This window comes from Thunnus maccoyii, chromosome 20 (genome assembly GCF_910596095.1).
Source record: "Thunnus maccoyii chromosome 20, fThuMac1.1, whole genome shotgun sequence".
NCBI lineage: Eukaryota > Metazoa > Chordata > Actinopteri > Scombriformes > Scombridae > Thunnus > Thunnus maccoyii.
Genome location: NC_056552.1, coordinates 543,373 through 552,734, shown reverse-complemented (window position 1 = coordinate 552,734; position 9,362 = coordinate 543,373). Strand labels below are relative to the sequence as shown.

Genomic DNA, 9,362 nt, shown 5'->3' with positions numbered 1-9,362 from the left:
TGTTATAAACCAAAAAGAAGAAGAAAAAGTTCTTTCAAACAGAGTGGTACATCCTGTCAGCCGAGGTGTTTCCTATCTGTGCAGCCGAACACAGCAGCTCCTCCTGGACTGTTTCACCCTGACGGTCCCGGTGTTTCCTCCACAGGCTCCACTTCACTCAGCTGCCCGACAGACCTGCTGCTTCTTCCCACTTTAACCTGAATAACTAACCGGGGCTCGGTGCTCCGGTTGGATCCAAACGGAGAGTCGGGGCTAACTGGGAGGCTAGCAGAGCGTTAGCTGCAGCATGATTGGAGGGAAGCACAGCCAGCGAGCCTCCACTAGTAATAAAAAATGATGGAGTTATATGAAAAGGTTGGATGGTCGTCACTGGCATCTAGAAGGCAGCAGCAGACTGTGTCTTCATTTATAAGGCCTTGCTTTCTTTGCCGAGTTATTTAACATCTTTAGTTGAGCTCAGAGCTGAAAACCATGACACCAGATCACAGAGCAGTTTGGCTTTAAAAGTTCCTAATACAAGCTCTTAACTGGGAAAGACTGGTTTCCAGTTTCCTTACTGCTGGAATGAACTTCAACACAGTTTACTGTGCACTCACATCCAAAGATTCATAAGTAACAAAAGCAGCTGGCAGTGGTTCATTTTCAATGAAAGCTGGAGACGAAGGGCTTCAGACGCCTTGGCAGCAGCGAGCAGCACGATGTCAGCACCAAGAGCTACAAGCTGAAGTTGAGCAGAGTTTAACTTTATGCAAATAAGCAGCAACCAACTCAGATCAGGATTTTATTTTCTACCCACAGCAACCGCTGTACTAAAGTTTCTAGCAAACATTTTTTACTACGGTATTAATATTAGGCTATTTCTACAATTATTGTTCTAGATGTATTCTATAACAAGCCTATAATGCTTTATTCCACAGGATACTCAGCCAACAATGTGGTTCTGAAAGTAAAACAGCATTTTTATTTTTTAAATGACAGAAATATACTAAACACATTTTTCTTCCTAAATGATACAAAAAGGAAACATTAAAACATGATCTGCTTGAGGTTTCTACCCATTAAAGGGGAGTTTTTCCTTACCGCTGTCGCCAAGTGCTGCTCATGGGGGAATTGTTGGGTCTCTGTAAATTAAAGAGTATAGTCTTGACCTGCTCTATGTGAAAAGTGCCTTGAGATGACTTTTGTTGTGATATGGCACTATATAAATAAAGGCAGTGAGCAGCCAGCAACCAGAGCGCCCCCTGCTGATGACCGTTAGAGGGCTGCAGTGAGCAGCCGGTGACCAGAGCGCCCCCTGCCGATGACCGCTAGAGGGCTGCAGTGAGCAGCCGGCGACCAGAGCGCCCCCTGCTGATGACCGCTAGAGGGCTGCAGTGAGCAGTTGGCGACCAGAGCGCCCCCTGCTGCTGCTCATCAATCTCTTGGTGTGAGCGCCCAGTTAAAGTTAGAGAAACTTTTAGTTTTACTAGCTGCTATTCTTCATCATATTTGTGACTGTTTTAAGTCGTGTCTTTGTCACTATGTATGATGATTATTTTGTGACTGTGATGTGAATGAACTGTCGTATTGTGATCCTGTGTATATGTAACCTGTTCTCAGGTCTCTCTTGCAAAACAGACTCAGATGTTTGTAAGAGCCATAATTGACTGTAAGTAGAATTGAGTTTTGTTATATTTCATGTTATTGCAAGGAAGAGAATATATTTATTACCTCATGAATTATGTTTGTTTATTGAAATGAGTAATTTGTTTGAATAGTGAGCTCATATTGAGACGTGGTTACTGCACATGGGCAGAAGGTTACAAAGTTCACGCTTGCTTTAAGAAACGACACTTACGTTAGAAGAAAGTCAGAAGAAAGTTAAGAGTTGAACTAATCAGGTTTTTGACCGTGTAAACGTATGAACTGTGTTAATGTAACAGAACAACAGGTTGGATATTACCAAGTTCTCCATTTGAGAGAAGCTCAGTCGGATTTCTTTTGGATGGTCAAAAGGTGAATGAACGGATCTCTGCCCTTCTGTGGAGTTGTGGATTATTAACAACTATGTGAATACGTGTCAACAAGTTCTCCCTGGCTGGCTTTCTAAAGGCTTTATAAAAACACTGGATTTCACCCCCATAATCTCAATGAGATTCCTGAATAAATAAAGCTTCATAATAAATATACATTGTTGGTTTTATAGATGAATTTTCTGATCTTTTCTCTGTTATCATACCTGAGTCTGACAATATTCTGATAGATTAAAATAAAGAACTAACCAGCAGTAAGATAACTTTATATCTAACTGTAAGAATCCAAAATCTTTAACAGCTTTTAAAACTTGATATCTAAAGATTAATTCTGACACCAGCAGATAAGTGTGGTGTTAACATGTGTCACTGTTTGATGATAACAGACTCTTTGCCTACCTGAGCTGTTGGCACTGTTACAGAGGTTGATGGTGAGGTTGGCAACGATGTCCAGGAGGACGAGGAGTCGATGACACTGAACATGTGAATTTCATCAGGATCTGAGGCAATGGTCCTCAGCTGAGCCTCGTTTACATTCTTTACACCTGAGAGAAAAATGTTAAAACTGAACCATAAAAACTTAAAATAAGAAAACAATTTGGTTGGAAAAGTAATAAAATTATTGTTTCCTGCTGCTTCCTGCTCCTTAATTAAACCTGAATTGACAGAACATGCTGATGGTTGTGCATTTTTAATCCCATTAAACAGAAATCATATGTCCTTCATTATCACTACCAAAGCACACCACATATTTAGATTAACTTTCTTCCTTGTGAGCAGCAGATTGGTTTAATTCATTTCAGCCCACTATTAAAAGACTTGATTTAATAATGTAAGACATTAAATGATATAAACTATAAATGCAGTCATACACATCATCTTAAGAGTCTTGCTAACTAACGTTTTCATTGTAGCAAAATATCATGTTTAATTCATGTTAATGTCACGTTATTCTTTCATGGTAAAATAATGTAGTTTCAGAGTTGCAGAGAGAAAGTCAATCACCAATAGTGTAGATCTCAATGCCGGAGTCTCTCAGGTGCTGTGAGGGGCGGGATACGTCGTCCTCAGACTTTCCATCAGTAATCAGGATGAGAATTTTTTGGGAGTCTGAACGCATTCCCTTATTGGGTTGAAAGAACTCATATTGGATGCGCCTCAGAGCTCTTCCTGTATGACAGAAATAAAGAGGCTTTAAAAGATACAGAGACTTTATTTCATGTGTTGCTTGTTCCAGACATAAAGGTCCCGTTACTTTGTTCATAGACTGTTAGGTGACTGACAGCTGCAGCACTTCAACACCTGTGTAACAAAATATCTGGTTCTTTGATAAAAAGTCAAAGCTAGAAGCCTGTAGACATAAAAACTGAAAGAGAGAAGTTAACTGCGACTCCCAAGATGCATTTCAGTCAGAAACATCCAATCACAGAGCTTCAAATTCTATTGTGAGACTTTTATTTGTATTATTATATTTATTATAATCACTATCACTATAACAGCATCAGCAGTCTGTGATATATAACATTATACCATGATACTATAACAATAATGTTATATCACAATATTATGTGTGTGTGTGTGTGAGTGTGTGTGTGTGTGTGTGTGTGTGTGTGTGTGTGTGTGTGTGTGTGTTTGTGTGAGTGTGTGTGTGTGTGTGTGTGTGTGTGTGTGTGTGTGTGTGTGAGTGTGTGTGTGTGTGTGAGTGTGTGTGTGTGCGTGTGTGTGTGTGTGTGCGTGAGTGTGTGTGTGTGTGTGTGTGTGTGTGGTCAGACGCATTGTTGGTGCATTGCTGTCTTGAGGCAGCAGAGAGCAATTGAGCAACATAAACCTGGTCTGAAGTCAGTGGCGCAGTGTTTCACTGTTATTTTAAGGCGCATTATCAAGACAGTAATATGCACCTACACAGATGGCTGCACAACACACACACACTCAGACACGCAGCAGCACACAGACATGCAAAAGATTACAAATAAATGTAGTTAACCTGTTAACTTAGGTTCAGGAGCAGAACCACGCCTCAACCACACCTCTAATCACCTGCCAAGCCTACTTATGCTGGGTCAACCCATCCTACCCTCTTTGTCTCAGATTTCTCGAGCTCAGACAGAACGCACTTGTCGCCTAAACGCCTAAAACAACTTCTATTTAAACAAGACAAAAGGTAAAGATCATCTACCTACCATGAATCCGGAACTGCAAATCCACCCAACCGATTCAGACGGCGATACGTTTGACGATTTGTTCGACACTGGTCCACCAGACCCGCAGCAGCACCCAGATCACAGCCAAACACGCCAGCGTAGTCACTTGAGGTCGGTGGTCAGCGTACCTCAGCATCTCCACCGTTCAAGCTTCACCAACGAGATCTCTCCGACTCCAACAGCCGAGACCCACAGATCTCAAGCATCCTCTCCTCCTTCAGAGAGGATCAGACGCCGCGGGCAGGGTCGTAGGAGCCAGCTTCAACCCTCTCCTCATCGGCAGCTGACCCCATCGCCTAGGCTCCCAGCTCTCGACTCTTCACCACGGCGCACCCGCGGTGCACCATCAGCTGCGAGTCGGCAGTCTCCGCGTTCTCAAACCGAGCCCAACATCAAACACTGGACTGTTGCTCACCTCCAATGTTTCCTGCGGAGTGAGGGCATCCCATTTTACTGCAACGCAAACAAAGCCACACTTTTTTGGCTGTATTCAGCCACCATGGACGCAGCAACAAACGCCATACCTCCCGCACTTCCGGCTTCCACACCTGAGCCACCCACCGCCGATGTCGTCAGCCGTGACGTCACCGGACCGTAGCTGCCTCAGCCACAGCCTACACCATCAGCTCCCTCTGGTGGGGGCCAGGTTGTATGTCACCCTGTGCCTGCTCCCCCTGTTTCTGAATTATCTCAAATGATTTCAGCCTTCTTTTCATCCCTCTCTTCACAGGCTTCACAAAATCCCTGTGCACATATATCCTTTCATCCCATCATCCCTTCCTCTACCCTTCCTTCAGCCGTTCCCAGCAACACGGCTTCTGCTCCTCCTTTTTCTGCAATAGCCACCGCAGCAGCAGGAGAGCCTCAGTCAGCAACTCAAGGGGTCCCACCACAGGCCAACCAACTCGGTGATCTCCAACCTCCTCCTTCACTTCCAACTAGTCTATCCTTTCCCCCTCCCCTCCCCTCCCCACCCCATCCCTTCCCCAACACCCAAATATATTTTCTCAGTGTGCCAGCAATTTCACCTTTGCCACAGCAGCACCACCTGTACAGCCAGCTTCTGTTTATCGCCCTTCTCCTGTCTCTCCTGCACTACGCCAACAGATTCTCTCTGGTAATTACATAGATTTAGCCCAGCTCCTTAAGCCATCGGTCATCGACACTAATCGGATCAGGGAAGTGCAGACAAACTTCGGCTCTGTGCAACTCCGCCACTCACTACCCTCACAGTCTAAAGATCTAACCCCCACAGAATTTGCCTTCGCTTTTTCCCTTTACCGTGACGTCATTTGCTCTGCTTTTCCCATACGGAGAGCAGAGCTGGACGAATATCTATCCATCGTGCTCGACATGGCTTTACGCTTTGGAGGGACAGGGTTTTACATCTACCATATGCACTTCGCCAACCAGGCAGCTGGCATGATACAACAGTTTAACCAGGGAACGTACTGGGGCACCCTCGACTCCGAACTCTACTGTCGCATATTTGCAGCCCGCACGTCCCTCTCCTGTGAGTTATGTGGAGTCCCTTCCCACCCCGCCACAGAATGCACTGTCACTGCTCCACCACCTCGCTCATGTCCATCTTCCTCACGCAACATCTCAGTCTTCAACCGCCTGTCACCTGCCGCACCCCCACCTCCCATCATTCCTAGGCCCGTTAACATACGTCCTTCGGTCAATGTCCCGATGCCAAAGGGGGTCAACAGATGCGGAAGGCCGATCCTCTACCAGGGTGGCAGGATGGTGTGCAACAATTTCAACCACCTGGGCTGCACTCTTTCCAACTGCCGCCTCCTGCATGTCTGCTCCTTCTGCGGTGGTGTGCATGCCAGGAGCACCTGCCCCCACAATCCAACCACAGCTGCAGACCAACTGGTACAGCACCTCAGCACCCCCGTTAAGGTAAATGTCCTTGCCACTGCTCTGCAAAACCATCCTGACAGACAGCTTGTTCATTTTCTCATAGATGGCCTCACACACGGTTTCCATCCCAGTATGGCAGTTCTCCCTGACATTTCACATGTCTGTCACAACCTCCAGTCTGCTCTTGCAGAACCTCACACTGTCGACACTCTGTTGGCTAAAGAAGTCAAAGAAGGTTTCATGATAGGCCCGTTCAATATCCCTCCTTTTCGACTGTTCCGCATCAGCCCAATAGGTATTGCCACTCGCAAATACTCCGGAAAAAAGAGGCTAATTATGGACCTGTCTTCCCCACACGGCTCACACATTCCAAGCATCAACAGTGTCATTTCCAGCCCGGATTTCTCCATGCAATACGCAACCATCGACCGAACTCTCATTCGGCTAGCAGGACGTGGAGCTTGGCTTTCCAAAGTAGACATCACCAGCGCATTCAAAGTTTTGCCCATTCATCCTGACTTCTGGTATTTTTTCGGCGTTTGCTGGAAGGGGGCATATTATTTTTCCGTGCGCCTTACCTTTGGCTGCAAAAGCAGTCCTTGGATCTTTGATTTGCTTTCAGAAGCCCTTTGCTGGAACCTCACGAACAACCACAGGCTCCCTTACGTTCTCCATCTTCTCGACGATTTTCTCGTCGTCACTCCACCCTCCTCACCACCTCGCCACGGGCTCAATACATTACATTCAACTTTTCACAGACGTGGCTCCCTCCACAGGTTTTGGTGGCTACTATGGAGGGAGATGGTTCGCCTCTGCTTGGCCCCCAGAGTTCGAACCCCTTGTCTCAGAGTCCTGATCTCCTTCCTCCGCACTTCACAAGCTGTATCCCATCATAATAGCTGCCATTCTTTGGGGGCACAAATGGTCCAGGAAGTCCATACTTATCCACTCCGACAACACTGCAGTTGTAGAGATCCTGAACAAAGGTCGATCTCGTTCTTTAGCCATCATGCAGTTCCTGCGCAGACTCACCTTATTCTCAGCTCAACACCAGTTCATCCTCTGGGCAGCCCACGTTCCTGGTCATCACAACAGCATTGCTGACTCATTGTCTCGCTTCTCGTTCCAGAAATTCAGACACTTGGCCCCAGAATCAGACCTTCCCCCGACACCTATCCCACCGTTTTCAGCCACAATATTCAACTAGCTCCACAGATGTCGAACCTCTCTCACGCTTCACAAGAAGCCATCCTTAACAGTCTCGCCCCAAGCACTCTCTCAGCCTACCTAACTGGCTGGAATTGCTTCAAGACATATCACTTCACCTACCAGCTGTCATTTCCCTCTCTGGACATCATGTCCACCTGCAATTTCATCACCCATGCTCACTCCATCCAAAAAATACGGTCCTCCACCATCCAGACCTACTTAGCAGGAATCAACTTCTTCATCAAATTAGTCACCGGCTTCCATTGTCCTTCAACCTCCCATTCTCACGTTACTATGTTAATAAAAGGCCTGCGTAAACAGGAACCGGCTCTCCCAGCTAGGCGCTTGCCACTCACTTCAGACCTTCTCAGCCTCTGCATTCACTCTCTTCGTTCAGGCTACATATCCCCTATGGTGGACCTAACCCTAGAATCCATGTTTCTGCTGGCCTTCTTCGGATTCCTGAGGTGCTCTGAATTCGCCCCGACTTCATCCGTCTATAACCCTTCATGTCACCCCAGTCTATCCGACATAACCATCCACACTGCTGACTCACTCATATTTTCGCTCCGAAGGAGCAAAACAGATCAGTTGGGAGTTTCTTTTCCTATCTACTTATTCCGCCTCGAATCCTACCTCAGCCCATACGAGCCACTGACCAAATACATCAGCTCCAGGTATGCTACTAAGGCATCACCTCAACACCCAGTCTTTCTCACTGAAACAGGAAAAATGGCCACTCGATTCTGGTTCCAGAAACACTTACACCAAGTCCTACACATTTCAGGCGTATCTCCAGAACTCTATTCTAGCCACTCCTTCCACAACGGCGCAGTATCCACAGCAGCCAGACTAGGCATCTCAGACCAAACCATTCAGGTCCTCAGCCGCTGGTCATCCCAAGCATATCATCCTACATCCGCAACAATCTTAATGATCTCCGTCAAGCTCATGTTCAAATCAGTTCAATCTAAATTTGACTCTTTTGGGGGCCAGTGATCAGCTCGGGTGGATATATATGCCTGAGACGGAACCCCCACACTGAGTCTCCCTCCGCCCGGTCTTCAATACACTCTCCCAGGCCAGCCTAACAGATGACATCTCCCTCTACCTCACCTACATCCATTCATCTATTCACAACATTCAATAACTCCTGTATCCCATTAAACCTTTAAACGACATACTGTTGTGGCGTGGTTCTTGCTAGTGAAAAGGATCACAATGAAAAAGATGATTATTGTGGACATTAACATATTTTTAAAAAAACACGTCATAATGGTTAGTGAATTAATCGCAGTAATGATGGATGAAATTATCTGATTATTTGACCAAATCGTGGCAAAATACATATTTAAACAGACCCGTCAGGTTGAGGGTGTCTGTCAACACCCAGCAAACACATTTCAACAGCTGATCGGACACTGATCAACTTTCCTGCTTCATCAATACATGAGGACATGAGGAACACATGAGGAAATAAATAAAGTGAAACCAATGATTAAACTGAAGGAGATCAACAGTAACTACCAACAGTCATAGTTCCTAAAACCTTCACTAATGTGTTGTTACAGGTTAGAATATTAAAATTAAAAGATAACGGCTTCAATCCCTGAGGAGCTACGTTAGCATTAGTGACGGTTGCGTCCACTCATATGCAGTTACCTAACGTCACAGTTCCCCCAATGTAAGGAAGCACAACACAAACTATATGAACAAATGTACTACTGATAAAATCTGAAGGTGCTTAGGTGACATTTACCCTCCTGAAAGAATAAATGAAAACGAACAGTGATTTGGCTTCAGTGGCTTTACTGATATTCTCAGTGAGTAACTGAAGAACGCAGCGCAGCCCACACTTGCTCTCCTGCCTTTTACTCAAATCAGAAACACATTAAATTGAATGAGAATATCTGTAAAGATACAAGATAAAGTGCGTACTGTATATAAAATAACACATAGCTACAAGCAAGTGGGCAAATACACATAAATATCCTATACACCACATATGCAAATAAAGTTTGAGCATAATATTTTATCAATTCAAAATCAATAATTAATGATGCAGAGGAGA

The 9,362-nt window shown here is 45.3% G+C and overlaps 1 protein-coding gene across 1 annotated transcript in view; it reads right to left on the bottom strand.

Annotated features, from left to right (window-relative positions):
- LOC121887312 (antigen WC1.1-like) overlaps positions 1-3,132 on the bottom strand; it is a 13,650-nt gene extending 10,518 nt beyond the window's left edge. The window contains exons 1-2 of the mRNA XM_042398043.1: positions 3,018-3,132; positions 2,412-2,557 (exon numbers count right to left, since the gene is read on the bottom strand). Of these exons, the coding sequence (XP_042253977.1) occupies positions 2,412-2,557; positions 3,018-3,132 (261 nt within the window). The remainder of the gene's footprint in view (positions 1-2,411; positions 2,558-3,017) is intronic.
- Positions 3,133-9,362: the final 6,230 nt, after the last annotated feature.